The sequence below is a fragment of the Blennius ocellaris genome (genome assembly GCF_963422515.1).
Source record: "Blennius ocellaris genome assembly, chromosome: 6".
Lineage (NCBI taxonomy): Eukaryota > Metazoa > Chordata > Actinopteri > Blenniiformes > Blenniidae > Blennius > Blennius ocellaris.
This window is the reverse complement of record NC_137655.1, coordinates 13,075,192-13,098,121: the sequence shown is the minus strand read 5'-3', so window position 1 is coordinate 13,098,121 and position 22,930 is coordinate 13,075,192. Positions and strand designations below refer to the sequence as shown.

At 38.2% G+C, this 22,930-nt stretch overlaps 1 protein-coding gene across 1 annotated transcript in view; it reads right to left on the bottom strand.

Annotated features, from left to right (window-relative positions):
- erbb4b (erb-b2 receptor tyrosine kinase 4b) overlaps positions 1-22,930 on the bottom strand; it is a gene marked incomplete at both ends in the record, with an annotated part of 291,115 nt that overhangs the window by 87,681 nt on the left and 180,504 nt on the right. Inside the window, 7 exons of the mRNA XM_080497752.1 lie at positions 1,582-1,655; positions 2,132-2,258; positions 2,416-2,529; positions 5,214-5,355; positions 6,603-6,721; positions 14,327-14,392; positions 17,646-17,777. Of these exons, the coding sequence (XP_080353878.1) occupies positions 1,582-1,655; positions 2,132-2,258; positions 2,416-2,529; positions 5,214-5,355; positions 6,603-6,721; positions 14,327-14,392; positions 17,646-17,777 (774 nt within the window). The remainder of the gene's footprint in view (positions 1-1,581; positions 1,656-2,131; positions 2,259-2,415; positions 2,530-5,213; positions 5,356-6,602; positions 6,722-14,326; positions 14,393-17,645; positions 17,778-22,930) is intronic.

Here is a 22,930-nt window from a genome sequence, read left to right as displayed (position 1 = left end):
CAGGGTGGCTGCTTCTGTCAGAAGTCACGTTCTCTTGACAGCTCAGAGAGATGACAAGCTGAGCTGACACACGTGTCGGAAGACATGGCCACTGGTTTATGCCCCATCACCTGCTCTCCAGCTGCCACCACAAACCAAGAGAGATGAAAAGTCGAAACACTGGATTTCATCTGGGAAAATTTTAATCAATACAGCATAATTTTTTTTTATTCTTATTGTGTATTTAAATTTTCATCAGTTTCACAAAATGACTATAGACACATGTTCACGACCACATGGGCATGAAACAGACTGCAGATTTATCTGAAGCTACAGATGTTTTTAAACAAAAACTAAAAACCTACCATTTAAAAGAAAAAAAAAAAGCCTTCTGTTAATTGTCTTTTATGTGTTTCTTTTAAACCCAATAATACAAAAATGTTTCCTGTCGCACTTGAAACTGTTTCAATGTAAAGTGTGTTGTAAATAAAATGTATTATTATTATTAGTAGTAGTAGTAGTAGTCGTAGTAATCGTAGTAGTAGTAGTATTATGTGAACACCGAAGCCTATTGTGGAGTAATCATGGGGTAAATATACTTAAGTCATCGCTTTGCACCTTCTGTTTTCCTGTAAGAAGAAACTTTTCCGACTATAACGGATACAGCGAGTTGTGTTTTCCAGTCATTTTGTTGTTATATCCAATTTGATCATACAGATATATTATCTAGCTCTTTTTCTTGTGGTCAATTGCTGCAAAGCATTATTAAAATTCTGGCCCAGACGGGGATCTTTTCTTATCCGGGTGGAGTGCTTTGAATCACATTCAGATAATGCAGACAGATGTGGCAGAGCCGTAGGAGCTGCATAATGAGCAAGTAAGAAAACTGCTACCAACACCACATAATTTGTCCTGACACCTAATTGTGCACATTTATCACCTCCTTATATTACATTTAAAGAGCCATTAGCATCAATTAGATATAAAATTTCCAATTTTAGAGTGTATTCTAGATTGCTTGTTAACAAACATTGTCACCAAAGTGCTTTTCAATCAAACAGGGTACATATTTCTAAAATAATTCCCTTCTGCAACCAACCTATTAACTAAGAAATATTACCCAAAAATATTTCAACATCAATATTTCCTTGAGTGGGACTGATATCAAAGGTATGAGGTTTTTTCAGACAACATTGTCACATTGTCAAATGTCGAGCAGAAGAGATGACAGTACACATGCAGCTTAAAAATGGTGGTAGCATGGGGGAGCTGGAGGATTAACGATGCGCACCACATGTTCGGGATCTTTTCTTCATGGTGCGTGAAGGGAGAGCTGGGACTGTGGGACTCAAGGCAAGAGACTCCCAGAGGGAGAAGCAACAGAGAGAAGGAGGAGATTGAAAGACTCATATGATATTCATCTTATGCTGCAATGTCTGTCCTTGCAGTGGACAGTCTCAAGGGAAGGAGGTGAAGTCGACTTGAGCAAATACACACACAAAGACACACACACTCACATGAACCACGAAGAACGCATAAAAAGCTGAAGAATAGAGTTGAAGTTAGGAGTAAAGTTTGTCCATATCTATGTGTGTTACTCACCAGTGATCTCTCGAACGGTACGGAATACATTGAGCTTTTCTGGGTCCAAAGCTTCAATGTTATGATAGACGTCCCTGTGGATAATGACGGGAGATCAGAATGGCACATTCACTTGAATCAACGCATACTCAGAGGCTGCACATATCTCAACATTAAGTAAGCTTACACACAGCAAATTGATTAAGTGTGTGTTGCTCACATGGATTTTCTTCTCTTGGGTAACGCACTGAAATACATGTACCTACACTGTATAGATAATCCATCTAGAAGTAATATGAACATGTTCACTTTCTATTTGAGGGTAACATACACTCAGCTTTCTTCTCACAGGGAATTCCCGTTGCACCTTTTTTCTTTGTCTTTTCTACACTTAACTGAACGTTAAACATTTCTATGTGAAGAGATGACAAAGTTTTCAACTGACTATTAAGGTAAAATAGTGAATGTTTTCAAGTCAATAAATATCAGGGGTCAGTCAGCAACCTCAAGTTTTACAAAGTCCAACAGAAGATGGATGCATGGATGCATGTTAACCAGTTACAGCTCTTACCCCTTAATTCCCGTAATGAGGAACACCAGGTTTCCATTGATTTTGGTGCAGTTGACAAACTTGTCAATGTTGCTGGAATCCACTGTTTGGGCTGTCTGAAGGCTGGCTGTACCGATTCCATCACATGCTGGACAAAACAGTAAATTAGTTATTTATCAGTTTGAAGACATTTATCATCAATGGCAAATTCATTGATACACAAACAAGTACGAGATCATAAAGGAATCCATACTATTTAAGCGTAATCAGAAAACAAAAAAAGGACCAATTGTTTGAGGCTTTACCTTTCGGGCAGATGTCAGTGCAAGGGATACACATCTTAATGCGATTCTCCTCCACCTCCATCTTGTTACTGGGGCATGCTCTCACACAGGAGCTATGGTCTACCACAAAGTTATCTGAAAAACCCCCCCCCAAGAAAACACAAAAACAATTCATTGAAAATGTCAACTACAGGAAGTTGCAGTTTGTCACACAGGGCTGTACGGTGCACCAACTGGCAGCAAATAGCAGGAAGTCCAATTGAAAATAATGGCTGGAAGTCATTTTCTTGCTGTCTAGATCAATGCTCTGTGACTGCCCATGAATTGAATTAGCAGATCGAACAAGTTTTATATGTATTACAAAGACTCCGTTCTTATAACGCCCCTCCCACTATTATAAAGGTGTTCCTTTTCTAGCTGTGAGGGAACTATGGGGAATATGTTAGCTAATGCAACATGTCTGGTTTAGCTGGTTTAATCCGTTGAGAGTTGAACTCTGTTCTTTCAACTAGCATCCATCAGTTTGAGGTTGCCAATTGTTTAAGGGTGAGAAGATGTTTGACTATTGTCTTAAAAACAAACACAAAAATCAAAAATGCATATTCAAATGTTTTATATTGACCCTTTAGTGTGTACTGTCTCTTGTGATTATTACAGTTCTATCCAATGTTCACTCTTTGTGCATTTTAATTCATTGTTTTCTCATGATCCAACCCACACTGGAGGATGAGCGGGTCATATTCATAACTGTCAGTAGTTTCGAGCAGGTCAAAGGCCATACACGAAAATGTGGAATTTAATGAAGCTGTGCTAAAAATTTTAAAAAATCACTCAGTCCATACAGTATAATGAAACTGAGACACTAAAGAGGCCACGTATGAACTATTTCCAATTAGAAAACCAGCAAAAAGGAAGGGAACATTTATGTTCCATTATCTTTGAATGGTCATTTTAGTCTAAGGAACTGGTCGGTGTGCAACTGCTTTTTACATTCCACCCTTCTGATTGGCCTTTTCTCATTGATGTTATGACCAGTGAAGGATACAGGGGCGCAAACACACTCGGGTAGTGATGCAGGGAATACCAATAGTGCAAAGCATAGAGAGGTGACATGATGGATGCAAAACAAATCCTCTTCTCTACTCACTTTGAAAACACGTTACAACTTAACGCAAGTCAACTTTTCATAGCAGGCTTACATAGCACTGCAACATAGATATATTCTAGTTTTACAGAGGGATTCTACCTGAGGACCTGGTGATGGTTTTACTGTCAATTGAACTTTAATCCATTGTTTTTTCAAAAAAGTAGAAAAAAAAAATAATTTGGTTAGTAACTTTATTAGTTATTATTAGTAAAGTTATTATGGAGATAATACAAACAGAGATAAATATGACATGTGACTTGAGCTGCTGATGAATTTTAATAAAAAAATATTAAGCTGTAAAGATTAATATGTTTCTGGCAAAACAAATCCAGTCACAAGTGGATAAAATCTGTCTTGGCCAAAATGCTATGCTATATCAGCCAGTCACCATGGAACCTCTATCAAAGAGTTTTGAAAGACACGTTCAATATCTGGCTCCTCCGTCACAATTGACTTACAGAAAGTATCTTTTGGATGAGAAAAAAGAAAAAGAAAAAAAAGTTTCTGTTCCCGAGGAAGAGATCCATAGATGTGAAGAAGCACTTCAACCCCTTTGAAGTTATTTTGGCAGCTCTGGCTTATTGAAATTCTTTATGATAGTTAAACCATAATTTCCGTGGCTCAGTGGTCTAGCCATTTCTCACAAGGTGAAATAAAGGTGGGAAGTCACAGCTTATATTGTGTTTTCTTAGTTGTTAATGTGAAGAAATATAATGCGAAAACTTTCCAGTAATATAAAGGGATTAAACATTTAGTTCCAATGAAAATGTCGACTTACTGGCACAGGGGATTTAAATATATGCCAACAATCCACTTTGTACTGAGCGATTATGTCAATTAAACACTGGCTTTAAAAGACAAGAACACTCAGATATATTTGTTCTTCAATATTTCTAACACGATGCATTCCTTTCACCGTGACCTTAACCAAATGTCAAACCGCAACCTAACCTGCTTAATTCCCAACCATGACACCAACTCCTAACCTTTAACAGCTTTTTGGAGATATCCTCACTTTGCAAAGTGTCAAAAACTCAGGCTGGCTCTACACAGGTTATCTGGGGAGAGCATATAACAAGCTGTTTCATATTAGCAGCACTCGTTTTGAAAAATGATCTCACAGCAGTAATGAGAATGCTGAGAGTCCTAAAGAGAAAATGTAATTCAAGCTACCTCAATATGAAATTGCTGCTCTTGCTGTATGCATACTGTTGATTTTCATGTGAAGGCGAAACAGAAAGAAGTCGTTGCATTTATCTGGCACAGTACAATACGAATGAGGGATTTCACAAATCTTTGCTTGCAACTGTTTTACTGACCCTGCAAGCACGTACATATGTGTACGTAACCATAAGTCTCACTTTTGAAAATGCACAAAAAAGCTTTGAGCACTATTATTTCACAACAATATATAATATAATATAATCAAAAAGGTTCAGGTGTACAGTAGGATCCACTAACACTTTAAAGTATTGGAAACCATGCTGCAACCAGCGAATAGTCAAAATCTTAAAGGACAAAACGTTTAGGAAAAACACAAGCGTGTATTGAATGTGTCCAAATTTGTACGCAAAGTAAGATGTATGTCATTCTGGTTGGAATTGTATTACTGTGTGTGTGTATGTGTGTGTGTGTGTGTGTGTGTGTGTGTGTGTAGGACCGTAACACTCACGCGGACACTTTTTGACACAGAAGGCTCCATAGGTGTACTTCGCCCTGGGGTTGTGCTCCAGCTGGAAGGTGGTAGGATTGTAGACAAATGGCTGAGGGCATTGGGTCACACAAGCCCCACTGTCATTGAAATTGGTGCAGGCCTGCAAACACACACACAAAGCGAACGTTTAAATCAACTAATATATTGGCTATAGGAGGGTTATGGGGGGAATGTGGGAGAGCTTGCATTAACACATTTTCATTGTGTCTGCAAAAGGTGAATGGTTTACGAATGGTAAAGAACATTACCAATGTGTGGATAACACAATTATTAGGCATTCTTTGTTTTTTTCTACTTTTCTGTCTTAAAAACACACCAAACAGTGATCTGAAAAGAAAGATATGTACTGAACCATGGATTTCACGCTGTACCTCATTACACAGCCTAATGAATTTGATAGGAGTCAATCAAGGGTTTTGTTTTCTCAACTGGAACATTGTTCAAATTACTTTTCAGTGTATTTGTTCTCAACTTGTCAGCCAGAGAGAGAAAACTAATTTATCAAAAAGACTGAAGGTAATTGTTACATATATATATATATATATATAGCGGTCATCCACAATAATATGACCACCTCCCTAGTATTGGGGTCATTCCCATGTTGCTGGTTATATGTCAGAAAGCACCGACATTAAGCTTCAGTAGCTTTTATGTTTCACCAGATCACACATATCAGGCTTCACTCCACCAATGACAGATGCTATGAAACAGTTTTACAAATCTTTCCAGAGATCCTAATGTTGTGGCTTAAAAATGTCTATTTTAGGGACGATTCATTCATAGCCCTGATATGAATTTGATGAGAGACAGTGATAACTTTGGTGTAAAGTTTAGGGAGAATGTCAAAAGCCCTTTATGTTTAATCCTATTTTTGAAGTCAAAATGAAGACCAACATTAGATTATTTCTTTTTCGAAGTCTGCTAGTGACACTCCATACGTGACAGAGTTTGAGTTACAAAATTAATATACGTTCAACATGCAGACAGATGAAAAAAAAGTAGATGTTAACTCAGGAGGGAAGAGTAGAAGTGGTTAAATTTTAACATTGACATGCATTACAGAAAGAAAAGCTCATTAAACTTCATCTGATCACATTTGACACAAAACTGGAATTTCTTTAATCAAAAAACGAAAGAAAATCCAGATTAAGTCTTTCTTGCAGAATCAATATAACCCAAAAGTAAAGAGCACAATGTGTTGATTTATGAAAACCTGGAATCAGAGTGCTGTGTGTGTGTGTGTGTGTGTGTGTGTGTGTGTGTGTGTGTGTGTGTGTGTGTGTGTGTGTGTGTGTGTGTGTGTGTGTGTGTGTGTGTGTGTGTGTGTGTGTGTGTGTGTTCACTTACAAAGCAGTCTGTGTCCTTAGGACCAAAGCAGCCACCTGCACACTCACGGTGGCAGCAGTCGCTAACATAGGGACCAAAGCATCGGCCGTCACACTGCTCGACACACACCGTCTTTGTTACTGCGGAGTGACAAAGAATGTTTGATATGTAACACTAATGAACACAATGCAGTTTGAATAGAAATAAGGAGAAAACAATCACTGAAAATGGGTCACATTCAGAAATGAGGAAGGTACTGAGTAAACATGCAGAATATATCATATGTAATTTGGAATTGTGTACTCGTCTCCACTGAAGGAGGTGCAATATGTTGCTTTTGCAGTCCCAGCCTTGAGCACCTTCATTGACTTGCAAAATTACAGCTCAAATGATTTTCCAACCTCGAAGGGACCAGCATATCACTGCTCTTACCATAGCAAAATGGTTAGCTTTGGGAGGATGTTGTGATCCAGGTTAGTAAGGAGTCTCACATATACAGTACATGAGATGAGTTATGACCTCATAGACAGCAACACTGGTGGTTTGAAAGTGTCTTGTGTCAAGTGGCTTGAAAGGGCATGTGGTTAGCATCTTGGAACCTGCAAGACACAATCTTTTTTATTGAGGTGTTTTCCTCATAACCACCCACAGCAAAGCACACCTATAATCACTTCAGACATACAGTTTGAAATCACAAAGGCGACATTACCACATTGTGCTTTGTCTATATAAGTCAGGGAGCATTGACATAAACCATCGAGGGATTACATATGTGAGAAAATCCATATGGACAAGTGTATTGTCATTTTATTAACTGGCACTGCCAATAAAGACAAATTAATTATAGTGGATACAGCTCAGTAAATGTGTACGATTCGAATCGCGTTGTTTATTGTGTGGTTGTTTTATTTGTGCTGTATAAATAAAGATGGATTGGATTATGACAACAGGCCTACTCTTGCATAGATACAGAACTTTTTGCAATGGCTCATTTCTTCGTTAGATTGGTTTATCTTCATCCTGAAGCCATTGGTGTCCTATGTCAATGATGTACAGGGCGACATTGTTGTTGGTCCAAACTAATGTTATAAGTTATAGTGATTGCTCAGTGGAGAGCAACCAAACCAAGCCAAACGTATTGCTGTGAAATCCACAATGCACTGTGTAGTGATACACGGTACCATGTACCGATAATCATTTTATAGGAGTTGAAGCTTTCAGTTGATTGCCAAACTTTGTAATGAGGAATAATATACTCCTCATTATAGGTTTTGGGATCAACAAAGACATTTAAGTATTTGTGGGTATACAGCAGTTTTTAAGCTTCTTACTTATATTAGCATTTATAGCTTTCTTAATCACATTTATACAACAATCACTTCTGGAACCAGACATACATTATCATTTATTCTCAAAAATATAAAATTAAACAAAGATTTTATTTTAGAAAAAATAAAAAGGTGACTTTTATCGTAATTCAAAACTCTGTGGGAATCGAGGTGAAGCTTGGGAAAAAAACAAAAACAATCCCTCAAAGCCAGACCCAGTGCTTGACAATCAGCCATAAGTGCAACAATAGCACCACATTGCACAAAGGCCATCATTATGTGTGTATTTGCATGTGATTGGTTCAGCTGAACCAGAAGCATTTGTTACCACCTACCATCTTTATTCAATCATGTTTTCGACTTCCTGTGTGCTCCCCTGAGGGTCTCTAGCTGGATGTGACAGAGACATAGCAATTCCTATCTTACTAGAGTACTACCATCTTTGCCAACATCTGCCCACCCTTTCCTCATATGTCTTTTGTGATCATATGGGCCACCATATGTCTGAGAGTTTCTCGCTCTGACAGCTATATGTAAATGTACATACAATGTCTTCAGTCTGTGGATAGAGGCAGCTGGTAAGAGACACAGCTCAAGTGTCAGTGGAGGGAATTTAAAAGCTAGAGCTTGAGCACATTACTAAATCAAATCTTACAGGGGATTGGATAAAGCAGTGAATGGAGCAACGAGGGGGGAAAAGTTGCATAGAGTTAATGGTCTCTGAAAAAAAACAACAAAAATAATTTGAAATTTGTAGGGAAAAGCTGAGTGTTTTGACCGGTTTTGCAGCTTACACGTCACAGTAATATCTCATTTGTCACTCAATACAACAAGAGTTCCTTAAAACATACTGTCACTTTGTCAGGATCCTTTCTTCCTTATTATTAGTTTCAAGCAAAACAACTTGCTTTTGCATATCAAAAAGTGGTGATCAGTTTTGACTAAGTGCACAAAATGAGTTGTGTGAATAGACTTTACAATGAAAATGCTGAATTTGCAATGACCAAAAAAAAAATAGTTGGTGGAATTCATTTACAAATTAATTTTATTTATTTTTAAATTACGGTAGTGTGTGTTTTGTGGGTGCTTTGTTTCCCACTCTCCATCGTTGCGACAAGATGCCATTCACTGTGATTGATAGAAGCCATGGACAAGTTGCCAAACAAACATGCAGGCACACATGCACACTTCACCCGGTGCCTAACATGCCATCAGTGGCATTCCATTAAGCGTGGCTGGGCTAAAATGAAACGGCCTGCTTTATTCAAAAGACACTCTGTCAAACAAATGACCTTGCCAGGAAGAGACGCAATGTTGTTTATCAATTTGGCTTTAAACTTCCACTTTAGGAAGAAAAAAAAAATGCTGGTGACAACAAATACAGAAAGAATCCATCTCATGAAATATGCCTGGAAGCTTCCATTTGAACAGACTGTGGACAGCAGCATCAGTCACAAGGACCGCTGCCTCTCTTTTCCTATTTACATGAGCAAATCTTTCCATTTTTTTCCCTAAAAGTGCCTCCCAAAAGAACTTCATGAATAGTATATGCATTTTTGAGAGGAAAAACTTTACTCTGTGGTGGTGACAAGTTTCAGCAGCACATATTCAGTGCCACCAAAGAAGATCATGTGATTCACACATAAGTGAAGGAAACTTTACTGAAGACAAAATACAAATGTGTAAACCAGATGTGCACTGGATAAGTCAATTGCCTTATATTTGTTTATCTGACATAAAAATACTATTTTGATAGCTTGACTTAATTGCTCTATAATGGAAATATTTGTTTCTAATTAATACTTAATATAATAACAATGGTGTATTTGAAATAAGATGGTCAACCCAACATAAGAATATCATCATTTTGTTTATGTGCAGTATATTTCATACACCAATATTTTACATGAAATCCATTGATGACCACCTGTTTGCATTTCACTTTGTTCTACACATGTTCAAATACTTGTCAAGTTCAGTTTCTGGGTTTTGTGTGACTAAACAAAAAATAAACTGGCTGTATTATAGTTTGTGAGAATGCATGCATATTTGGACAATCTGTCAGGAAAATATCAAATTTAAGGCCATCCTTAAACAGGTAATCACATTTTCTGAGGGTATAACTGTATTTTGGTGAATTTTAGAACCAGGAGCCAAATTAAGGGGAAGGATGAAGGATTGTAATCTTTTATTACAAATGGAGGGCTGTTGCTGCTCTTCAAAAATCTGATATGTAAATTATGGTAACTTTCATGACGTTGTCACAACTTCCTTCAGAGAAATGTGGGTTATTCTTTTTTTTTTTATTTCAACAAATAAAATTAGTTCACATTAAAGGGATGACATTGTCCAAACCTATAGGTTTCACAGCAAAAAAAAAAAAAAAACACGTAAGAGAACCACATGAAACATAATCCGTTTCTATCACGGTGATAGGATGCCAATACAATGCAGAATTGGTTTAATGTTCACTTCTCCTTCATTATCATGGCCTGTATTTCACTGCTCACTTAAAGTATTTAAAGATATATTTTTTAAAATATTTAGTTTAGTTTTAATGTTATGTGTATATACTGTCTGTGTTTATTATGCTTTGTTTAACCGTTGCAAAAAGATCTGTACTTTTATGTTGTTTTGTATTTATATTTTGATCAATATTTCTTGACAGATGTGATCCATTCAGTTGTATGGTTGAAATTACTGTTTTGTTCGTGGGTACAATTCCACCCAGGGCCAGGTTTATTTACAGACTACCCAAGGTTTGATGCCTTTTAAGTAGAAGGCTGTCTGGACCATGGACTGAAAAACAACTCCAAAGCATCACATTTTCACAACCGTGCTTGACCATGGCAAAAGTGTTCTTGAAATATCTCTCCATTCTTTTCTTTTCTCCCCCCCCCACCACACACACACACACACACACACACACACACACACACACACACACACACACACACACACACACACACACACACACACACACACACACACACACACACACACACACACACACACACACACACACACACACACACACACACACACACACACACACACACACACACACCCCACCCTCCACCAACACCCTTGACAAATACCTTGTACTTTTGTTCGTACAATTTCATTTTCCTCCCATATAACCATGCTCTGCACGGTTTTTAAAAGTATGGAATCAGGAAGGTGCCGCTCTCAATTCTCTGCTCTTTAGAATACTGCAGTGCAGTTGTTCCCAACCTTTGGCCTGCGCCCCGACTGGTTTGATGCCCCCAATGGTTTTGTCATGAAAGATCATGGCAGTGCAAGGCTTCGTCTGCTCGGAGGTTGAGCGGTAATAAAAATAGATTTGCAAACGTTTGAAGAAATCCACAACAAAACAGTGTTGTGGAGGAGACCTTAGCACTGTTAACCTCAAACAAGCTTACCTTCAGGTTCTGATACAGAATGCAGAACTTTAATAAAAGATGCCATTTCAAATATGGATTAGTAGGGTGAATGGCAAAGCTGTTCATTTAGTTTCTGTGGAATATACATAAATTATATAATGATGGTCGGTTTACATGCAAACGGCAGAATTGCTGAAAACAATGTATTGTCATGTTGGCCCATTATGGATGCTGTCATTTGTTTTTGTAATGAAACACAAACACATGTGCTTAGAACAATAGTTGGAAGTTGGATTATTTTATGAGTGACTGTCAACAATAAAACTACCAAGTCTCAGTCTCTCTTGATATTGTCTACTAGTGCATGGCCAGAGGACAGTGGTTGCTGGTCAATACAGGGTGCTAAGGAGTCCTCCCCCCTATTTTTTTATTGTTTTTAATATAAAATATATGAACAAACTGCAGTACTGTTGACATTTGTTCATGCCGACACATTAACAATGGCCCCTGAACTATATATGCTTCATTTCAAATTAGACTATTTCTTGATTCCTGTCTCTCTAGTAGTCTGTGTGAGAGCAGCCTGGGGGGCTGTGGAAAGCAGCCCACAGGAGGCGGGGTTTAGTAGTGATCTCACTAATTACTGATTAACATCAGAGTGACTGACACTGAATTAAGCTAATCAGTGTCATTTCATGCCAGAAACCTGGGGCAACCTTTAAGTCGCCCCGGGTTCAGCGATTGGCTTAAAGTCAGTTCTGGTTTGGTCTTGCGTGTTTCAATGAGAATCATGATTCATAGTTATTATTCAGAAATTAATTAGTTTTTTTTGTTTTTTTAAATAAAAAGCTGGTCGAACAGAATATCGCAGAAAAGTCTTGAAACTCAACTATGATAGATGTAATTTGATCACTTAAATTGGTCAACTTTGGCACTTTCAAAATGGATAATATCACTGTCAGCCTCTTTGGTCATTTCATTGTTAATCTGAAACATGTGATAGAATGTAAAATAAATGCATTTTTAGAAAAATAAATACTTTACTGCATAAACCCGGAAAATCGACTTAAATGGAGGAAATGCAGACACTTGTCATCTTTGGAAGCAGCTGAATAATGAATGACAATATGTCACAAAAAAGCTTTTCAATATTTGACCTTTTTACAATTCAGATTTTTCTTTTAACATAACAAATTGAAGGTTCTCATGAAAAAAAAGGCTTGTCATCCATAAACTAGCAAACGCATAGATGGTCGGCTAGCAGCCAAAACGGCGGCACACACACACACACACACACACACGGGGCCAGAGCTTATCCAGGTCTGGTCTGTCACTTGTTAACAGGTCCTGGTCAAACAGTTCAACCCTCATTATCTAAATGAGATTGTGACCGCAAAACAAATAATACCAGTCCTGCCAGGGTTTGGACGGCATGAAGGAAGTGGTCTGCATGTACAGCAATGAGAAATGATGACAAAATAGATGGAGAGAGGAGTCAAACTGGAATTGGAAGAAGAAAAATAGCTCTCCAATTAAAAGCGGAAAGTATGTCTTGGGGGGGTTGGGATTTATTTTTTATTTTTTTAACTTTGCATCATGTGTAGTGTGTGTTTTGATGTGCTACAGTGAGAACGGACATACTCATAGAAAATAAAAGTTGTGTTTTCTTTCCTATGTATCGATGGGGCTATGATGGACAAATAATTATTGCTGATTGGCAAGGCTGTAGCGTGCCTGAAACCTTAAATCTTCAGTCAATAAACTTACAGCTATATAGTGTAATATAAACATTGGGTCTAAAAATATCTGATATTTACTTGAGACGCAGAAGAACCCAAACCCAATGGTCATGAAACACATGTCAGATGTCTATTTAAACTTCTAAGGGACGAACAGCTCTTTTAACACCTCATGCTTGTCGACATTTTGAAACCGAAAAGACATTTGAAAAAATTAATTTCCCTCCTTGTGTTGAATCCCAAGGAATTACTAGACCTTCATTTCAGAGTGCAATCGATGCAACATTCAACAAATTAAAGTTATGCCACAGATGATTCACAAGTGAATTACAAATACAAGGATTATTCTCCGCTTGGTGGCAAAATGACATTTTATTCCAATTCTTTCAAAATGGAAGCCTCTGGAATAAATTTAAACCTCCACAATAATAGTCAGAGACAGTGTTTTAGTAATAATCTCTATTAATGAAAAGCAACTATTCAGATAACATGCTATTCATCTAAATATAAACCTGAGCCAGGGGATATATTGTTGCAATTGTTTTTTCTTATTACAAAATGCAAAAAAAAAAATCAGTTTTACTCACACAGTTGTTTAAATTTCTCAGAGAAGCAACATACATTCACATAATGGCACAAAGAGACTAGTTATTACTATTGTAACGTTTTTTTTCTTTTTAATATATTAACGCATACCCATCAATTTCTCAGTTTTTCTGCATGTAGAAATGACATATAATTAATAAACAAAAGCAATCTGTTACAATAATTTGTCAGTCTAAATCTTCCTGCATGTTCCCACAAAGAAAAAACTCAGATGAATAAAGTATTTCTTTTCAATTCTATGCAAACTTCAATAATGAACTCAGAGCTTGAGTATTGTTGTCCTAAAGTTCAACTTAAAGTGGTTTATTTTGCAATCTCAGCTTGAAAATTAGACACATTTCACAATAAATACAAAAGTCTGCAAAAGAGTGTCAATGTTTCATTACGTTTGGTAGAACAAAACAAATTACCACAGACTCGAGAATCCGTATCATACTTGGTTTGAATGTGGGTCCATCATTGTGGTAAAAGCGCAGAGTAAGGTAAATGAGTCCTTGTGAGCGGTCGGTTTCTATAACAACAATTGTAATTGCATCACAAATGATCTGTTGACAATGAGCTTGAACCATAGTGATAACACATTGGCTAACGTGTTAACGCAGTTAAAAATCATTGGAGACATCATCATCTCCCAGTTAATGAAGAAACAAGTAGAAATTAATGTGTACTCATAATAATGATGCACTTACAGCTTTGACACTCGTCCTCTTTGGGTCCCCAGCATCGGCCGTTACAAGAACGATGGCATTTCTGACCTGCATAAATGTCAAGAAAAACAGAATTAGCATTTCAAATGGCTTATTAACAAATTATGATCTGTATCAAACAAAATATGGTATCGGTATCGACTTGGCTAGACTTTAATATTGTCAACAGGAGCTGTACTGTCATCACGCAACCCACTTAGGACCAATCAAAACTATTTCTGGTTTAACTGCATTAAAATGGAGCTGATCATTTTACTTCACTCTGAATACAACTTAGGTCTGTGTGCCTGTGTTTGTGAAACATCATTAAATTAGCTGAAAGTGCTGATGTTAAGAAACAGTGCTTCAATATGAATACATTTGGAGAACTCGCCATAATTATTGCATTTAAAATCTAATGTAAAAAACAAAGTCTTGCAAAAAATTGTGGTTGTAGGACTGGTGTGTAGTTAATTATACAATCTTATGGTGACAATATTTGTATTAATTGATGCAATCTCAAAAGGTTTTCATGCTTGAAATAATTCAAAATGCCATGTCATTTTTATGCATTCACTACAAATGAAAAGCTCTTCAGGTGTTCTCTTTTGAATCCAAGACATGAAAACAAAATGTGTTGTATTCGTAACAGGTTTGCTCTTCCTCTCACTTGTACATGCTGTTCCAGGCATAAAATCTTCCAAGAAACTTGACACAGGTTGTTTTGAGAAAATATGACATTTCCTCTTGCAACTTCACACTAAATCAGCCCAGAATGAAACTGGAGCACATCTGGTTGAGATAAAAGCAGTAAGGGATCTGTAAGCAGCGTCATACTCTCAGAGCTTTCACCAGTGTCTTTTCAAGTTTTTTTGGTTGTTTTGAGGACTTAATTGACCACCTCGTAATTGACTGCAGGGGAGGAGAGAGGCTGGATAAGTGCACAAGTGCTGTCCTCTGTCCATCAGCCTCTCCAGATGAGAGCTATTACCATCGGACTGACTTTACTGTCCAACACGAGCCTCTCCATCTTCTCCCCCCCTCCATCTCCTTGTTTGTGAGCCAGATTCCATCTCTTTCATCCACAAGCTACCCCTAACTGATTCATTACTACTCTGTGGTTCTTTGCTAAATGAATGTCTGCCTCTGTATATTTATGTCCTTCTTCATTCCATTCTCTTTATGTCTGCTCTGTTTCCCTTAAAAAACAGCACTTTGACACAGCTTTAGGAAGAGTATGACAGTGCTGACTGTATGAAAGGCAATGCACAAACAGGATAATAATATAAATGTCAGGCAACTATAGGTGGCTGTCTGACAGTGCCAAGTGTGCCAAATCTCTGCTACACTTATGATATATCTCCTTTCTCCTCTGAGCTTGGTGCCTTGTGAAGTCAGAGCTTTCCTTCCCTGTCCACGGCCGTCACTATCTCAACCTCTAAATGCTCAATGACCGAGAATAAACCTGTGCCACCTCTTTTCCTGAAGCATAATCTTTAACAGCTTTCTTAAAACAGCCACTGAAGGTTAAAATCTTGAGACAACTGCCATCCTCGGGCTGCTGCGGGCCAAAAGAATCTTGAATTAATTAACTTTGAAATTCCTTTTTTTTTTTGGCACCAAATACAAACAAAACACAATCCCACGACAGCAGTGTCATATGATAAGAACATAACTCGCGTGCCACCCGGAAAGAATGAAAGAGAGATTATCTTATCAATTGGGGATTACAAGTTTGGAGACCCTTGATCTTTCAGTGGGGATAGGAGACTTGCACAGCAGTCAGGGTCGATCCAGGGCTAACGGGGCTGTGGGGAGGACAGTGATCGAGCAGAATATCAATGCTTGCAGCTGTTAATATGCAACCAAAGTCTTCAGGAAGTCTTCTGAGATTATATCCAAGGACATACGTCAAAGCTTCTTTTTAATTATTTTAATAATGACAATGCACTTTGTGTTATTCTGTATTTGTAAAATGAGACATCTTAAAGAAGAAAAAACGGACATAAACAACAAAGCATTTAAATGTCAAACAACTTGAACACTAAATTACTAACAAAAGGAGAGCACTGCTAAGAGGCTTAGTCAGTGAATTAACAGAAATGGGTCAGGAGGGGACTCAATACATCTTTACTTGCAACCACCTCAATCCTCACCCAAGTAAATCCCATCAATATTCAAAGGAATCATTAACACATCTTCCAACTGCCTATAGTAAAGCATTAAAGTAACCAGAACATCAGGCTTGAGGCATTGTTATGATAAGCAGAGTGACACAATGGGGTCAAGGGGTGATTTTGGAATGAGAGTGTTTTGCTGCTCAGATTTACCCATTAAATATAAACTGGATAAAGAACAGGTACAATTATTTTTTTCTTCTTTAGAGGATTTCTGAAGTCACAATTTACCAGACTGAGCCTGTTTGGAATGCGTTTGTGAATGCATTTACTTTAGGATGGATTTGAGTTTGGAGTCTTGTAAATATGGGATTAAAAATGTGCCAGATGAAGCAAAAGAATTGTAATTTAAAAAATAATGAAATGGATTGGGGCAAATTGGGTCACACATCTATTTTCATATGCGCCATTCAGCAATAAAGTTATGACCAGAAGAAGTGAATAACACCAACGACGTCTGTATCATGGCACATGTTTGTGAGTGAGAAATATTAGACAGCATTGAACATGATTGGTCATCACTGAACTCGATGGTAGAACTAGACTGATCTGGATGCCTGCATCAAAACAGGTCAAAAACTGCAGCCAGTGTCTCGGGTTGGCAATGGGAAGCATCAAACGCGAAACAAAGACTAAAGTGGCGAAGCAGTGACAGGGATGTAGATTGGGCTCAGATTACAATTTAAAGAGCTTTCAAAGTTTGCGTGGCAGCGGACCCTATTGATGTGTGAAAGCGTGTGTGTGAATGAGTGAATGTGATTAACAGTGTAAAGTACATGGAGACTGCTTACATGGTAGAAAAGTTCTATGTAAGTGAACTCTTATGTAAAAAAAAAAAAGCTTATAAAACCAATTCACAAAGTATTAGATTATACAACGAGAATGGTCCATGAGATTAACATTAGATTAGTTTAATTCTATGTCCAACAGTGATGTAGAAGCACAATATTGAGTTAACGCAGTATTCTATTAAGCCCCATAGCTGTCTTATGGGTCAAACTGTCCTTGCATTGTTGTGCAGGTTCCTAAAGTGAATGGATGTAACAGTGTATGTGGATTGGACTATTTACTATGGATTATACTCTGAAAAATCCAGAAAAATACACAGTAAATTCGAATGCTTGTGCTGTTGTGTCTTTACTTACATGTGACACTACTGTTGGTAGGCACCACCACCGGATGAATCCGTGGGTTCTTCACAATGTCCTGCCAATGGATTGTATCTGCATGGCACAGGAACTTATTCTGGTCGACATACACACCTCCACTCAGGATTTCTGTGGGAAAGACAGAAAAAAGCTATTAGTACAAACATACACAAAGTACAGTAGAGTAGTATGACGTAAAAGGTGCACTCATTTCAGCAGGAAACATGAGTGGTTTAAAGTTTTAGGATGAAAAGTTGATCTTGAGTGACACGGATGTCGAAAAGGCTATTGTTCAACGGTAGGAATGACAAAGCTCTGCCGTATCACTGTTATTACAAATTGTGATTTTTTTTTTTTTTCCATTTTGTTTTTCTCAATTCTCTTCTCACTGGCTGTGGGTCGACAGAATCAATTATTTCCACCACCATCACAGCTATAAATCCGTTCGAGTAACCTTTACTAAGGGACACCAGGCCAAACATGTTTGTAATTTTATCACTAATCATGGTGTCTATGTATCGCACTATTATAATATGCAATACCATGTCGAGCTGATGATCCCCGGTCTTAGGAGACGGTCTGATTCCTCTTGCCACACACACACACACACACACACACACACACACACACACACACACACACACACACACACACACACACACACACACACACACACACACACACACACACACACACACACACACACACACACACACACACACACACACACACACACACAGCTGAATGATTGGATACAGAGGGGAGCTGGGATTACTGTTGTGCGGGAGTTTAGAGAATGTCTAATCCTGACTTTTATGTGAGGAAGAAAGAGAGAAGACAATAGGAGACAGACACATAAAGATGGAAGAAAGCCACATAGAGACAAATGGCAGGAAGGAAAGGGAAGCCCGGTAGCAGATTTGCATTATTTACTGAGCTTGTGTGTTCTCTATCTCCCTACAAACATATTACTGACACAGGGCTGAAAGTGATGAGACACATAATCAAACATGAGACTCCCGGCCAGAACCTCACCAAACCAGCTGAATACAATCTGGTCCCACACAGACTCTATAAAAAGATGTTCCTTGGATAACAGTGGTCTTACCTGTACGGGTCCGTATCCCAAGCCCCACCTCTCCCTCCCTATCTTTCTGCACGTACAGTGATAGTTAGGGAAATAAATTATATCCACGCTTCTCACCACAGATGGAACATACAATATCTCAGGGAGGAGGAGCTCATGTTTCAAATTCAAATTGTTTTCACATTAGGATGCTGCCAGCAAAGCTGCACATCGAACAGACCAACACACAAAGTGGAGTAGATAATGTGACAAAAACTGCCAGCATAACATATTAATTCAGTTCAACCGAGACACAGGTCCATCTCCGAAACCTTCTCACCATTATTCTGGCAGACTAGACTCTAATTGGAGCCACAGTGCAAATGTTCTAGGAAACCTATCTAAAACATATTAAGCTGCAAGTGTTTAAAAAAAGAGCTTTTTTTTGTTTGACTTTTTCCTGAGATAATTTATCTCATTTGCATAAATTGGTGAAAAGACCTTCAGTGTGATTAAGTTATTTCAAACCCTTAGGTCAAAGAGGAACGTTTTCCATCTGCGCTGAACTCCCTCATAAATATTATAACCTGTACGAAGAAAGAACAACATGCACTTTGTGACTAACCTGTAGCTGTGGCTTCATTGTTGTGCATTGCAATTATTATTTGCAAAAAAACTACACCACATCATCATCTTCTCCAGCTTTACAAGCATTTTGTACATTTGCTTTTGTACAGAACAAGCAAAGCAGCTAAGAGGGGAACTCTTGTTTAATTATTTGGACGACGACAGAAACAGAACAGAAAACATGTACAACAACATTTTTAAAGGGTTCTGTCCGATTGATCACATTGAAATCTACTGAGGACGTGAGAATGTAGTGTTCCTTAATTTATTTGAAAGATGGTTAAAAAAATGCACGACAGCAACAACAGAAATAAATGTTTCTTGGAATTAAACTGACTACGCTTATGTCAAAAACATTATCATTATCCACATTAATATTTTTGTATATCAATTGTACCAAACTAAAGTGCACATACGTGTCACAACTGATTTCACTGGGATTTGTTTTTTTTTGTTTTGTTGTTGTTATTATATCACCGTATTGCACTATAAATATATACTAGCACTCATGCTTTTAGTTTTGTATACATATAACATAATAATGAACAATTATACAACGTCCTGGAATGATATCCTACAAGGGACAACTTTGTTTTTTTTCCAAGGAAGAACAAGATCCCAAATGCATCTACTTAAAAACTATCCACAACAGCGACTACCAAAGAAACGCAGCTTAGAATGAGGCTTTCAGATGACAACAAAAATGGAGCAAGCGCTTATAGTGACCTTGATCTTTAGACACCAAACCCTAATTAATTTATCCATAGTGAGATTGGAAGATAAACCTGAACCTATTCCCTAAAAGCATTTCTGGTATAACACATTGGATAGAATAGAAGTGGTAATGGTAAATGTGACCTTTAACTTTTGGCAACCAAAATCAAATCTGTTCATCTGTGAGTGAGGAAATTTGTTTCCCAAATTTAAACGCTACACGTTGGCTGACAACAGCCAGTGGAGCAGAGACATACACATTTATTTGCAATGGGTGACAGCACAGGATTTCAGTTTAATTGGCTACTTGCTGGCACTTTGCCCAGAACAGTTACAGTATTTCCAAAGGCCTATTTTATCTTGATATGAATGATTAAGAAACATATACAACATAATACCTATGATGACATCAAATACTCATGTAGGCTTTCCTTTCATTAGAGGCAAAAAGCTTGACGTGCATGTGTTCTGGGTGGGTTCAGCAGCCTGGGGAGATCAATGGATAAATCCTGCTGTTGATTGTTTAGTGGGTAGAGAAAATGTCTTAATTAGGGTTTTTTTCCACGTAGCTCCAGCTAATCTTTTTTTTAGCTCTTCCCTTTCTGCCTTGTCCCAAGAGCCACACCAAGCATCTATGAATGAGCGTATGGCTTCAAAAGGCACAGCGATATTCAGTACCATGCTGTATGACCGTTGGAGGAAAACAATATGAAACTCAGGGATGCAGAACAAATGTATGCAGGCAATTATTTTGATGGTAAGTGCTTGTTATGATTTTTTTTTTTTCTTCTTTATTGCAGGGTGGGGATGAGTTTGATTAAGACTGGGAGGCAAATAGCAAAGCAACGATCAGAAGAAAGATAAGAACTACATATTAATGAGTTAGTGAGAGTGAATTAAAATGTGTTGTGTGGACTGTATAATGGAGAAATATGTCGGACAACAGAAACACCAGAACCAATGGCTGCTGTGTTCCATTGTTGTTGAATTGCATTATCAAAATCCTCCAACAGAGTTTATTGCTTTGTAATCTGAAAAAGATCAATGCGGAGAAGTAGTACTATCAATGAATACAGGAAAACACATTTATTCAATATCTTAAGTTCAGTCCTTCTTCATATTGTTTTCCACAGTCAAAAAAATAAATAAAACAACAACAGCAGCATATTGGCTTTATAGATAAGTAGGAACAAACACATTCAGCCAGGCAGTAGTTAAAAAGATAGAGGAGCAGCTAGAGATTCTGGAAGACACTGAAACAGTCAGGCAATTACAGTAAACAGACAGGTATTCAATCAAAAAGACAGAGGCATTTCTTCTCTCTCACAACAGTGAAACTGGGGATTTTCCCGTCGGTCTCCATGGCACAGTCTCATTGATTTCTGAGAGCTTGAACTTGGTTTCAGCTCAGCACTGCTATAAGCTCAGTGGAACCGAGGGGAGAAACTCTGCAGGAAGATGAGGGTGTATTCTGGGTCAAAAAGGCTAAATGCTCGGGTGCAGATCCTGCTGGACTCCCCAGCAGCAGAGGAAGGCTGAAGATGTTGCTCAAGGCTGCACTTCACAGGCATAATGGCAAAACTGCACACACACGCACGCAGTCACACGCACACGCACAGTACATCCTCACTCACATACATGTCTTAGGCTTGGCAGTAATGAGGCCCTCGTTACTATATGTGCCACGAGCGTCAATTAAATTACCAGTTTGCTTTATCAGCGGGCTTGTAACGAGAAGGTCACTAATTTGAAACCCTGACAAAGGAGCAGAGGAAATGTGGGCAGAAACTGTCAGCACCACTCAACTGTTCCTTCTTATGAACCTATGTCATATGTCATCAATGACCATTTCATTTCAAACTGGAAGCATACCAGACGGGTGTTTAAAAATAATGACACGATATCACAGAGCTCTGCAGTACGAGGGGAGAGTTTCTATACATAAAACTTCTAATAATTTCCTTGTGGTTGAATCAACACATCATTTCTCAGTGCACATGCAGAGAAAGAGAGAAAGAAAGAAAGAAGGCTTTCGGAGAAACTATTCCCTGTGCACACCACTCGTGGCCACACAGGGCTGCGTCAATCACTCCTTTAAACTGCTCCACTGCAGACAGTAGATGTCAAGACGGGAAATCTGTGCCTTTGCTCTACAAATAGGTGATCTCCCTTCACATCCATCATCTTCCATAACCCAACAACTCTATCGTTGTCTTGCAGTCCCCACAGTTGGCAAGGAAAGTCAGTCGTAATGCACAGATATAATGAGTAAATCTATCTTTGCATGTACTTGACATGGCAACAAATCTTTACCCTGAGCAAAATAGAATTATTGGTAGCTGATCACGTTGGCTGTCTGGTTGGAGGTCAGGTGTTTCCAAATGTCAATTAAAAGAAAAGGCAGTCCAATCATCTGCTAATACTTCTCAATCAGACCTGGGCATTTGGTGGCTTATTACACGTATACTATATAATACAATATTTTAATACATTTGATGTGTGCAATACATAAAATTAATCACTCACACACTGATATCACCTTCTTATGTGGTGTTAAAAGCCACGAAGATGAGCTGGGTTTTAATATTGGATTTAATAAGAGATAAAGAAGGTGCCTGTCTGATGTGTAGTGGGAGAGTCGAGGAACTGCGACAGATAATGGTTGATCCTCTCCGAGCTTCAGGCAGGTTTTCGGTTCAGGTTTAAGAAAAACTGCTTTTGAAATTTGGATCCAAAGGGCAACAAGGAGATCTGGAGAACAGGAGAGGGAAGCAGTGGCAGACACGTAGTTGCCAGGGTTAACACAGCAGGTTCGACCAACCAGGTAAGACCAAAACCATACCAGATCCATGTTCTTCATCAGGGTGTTCCGTTA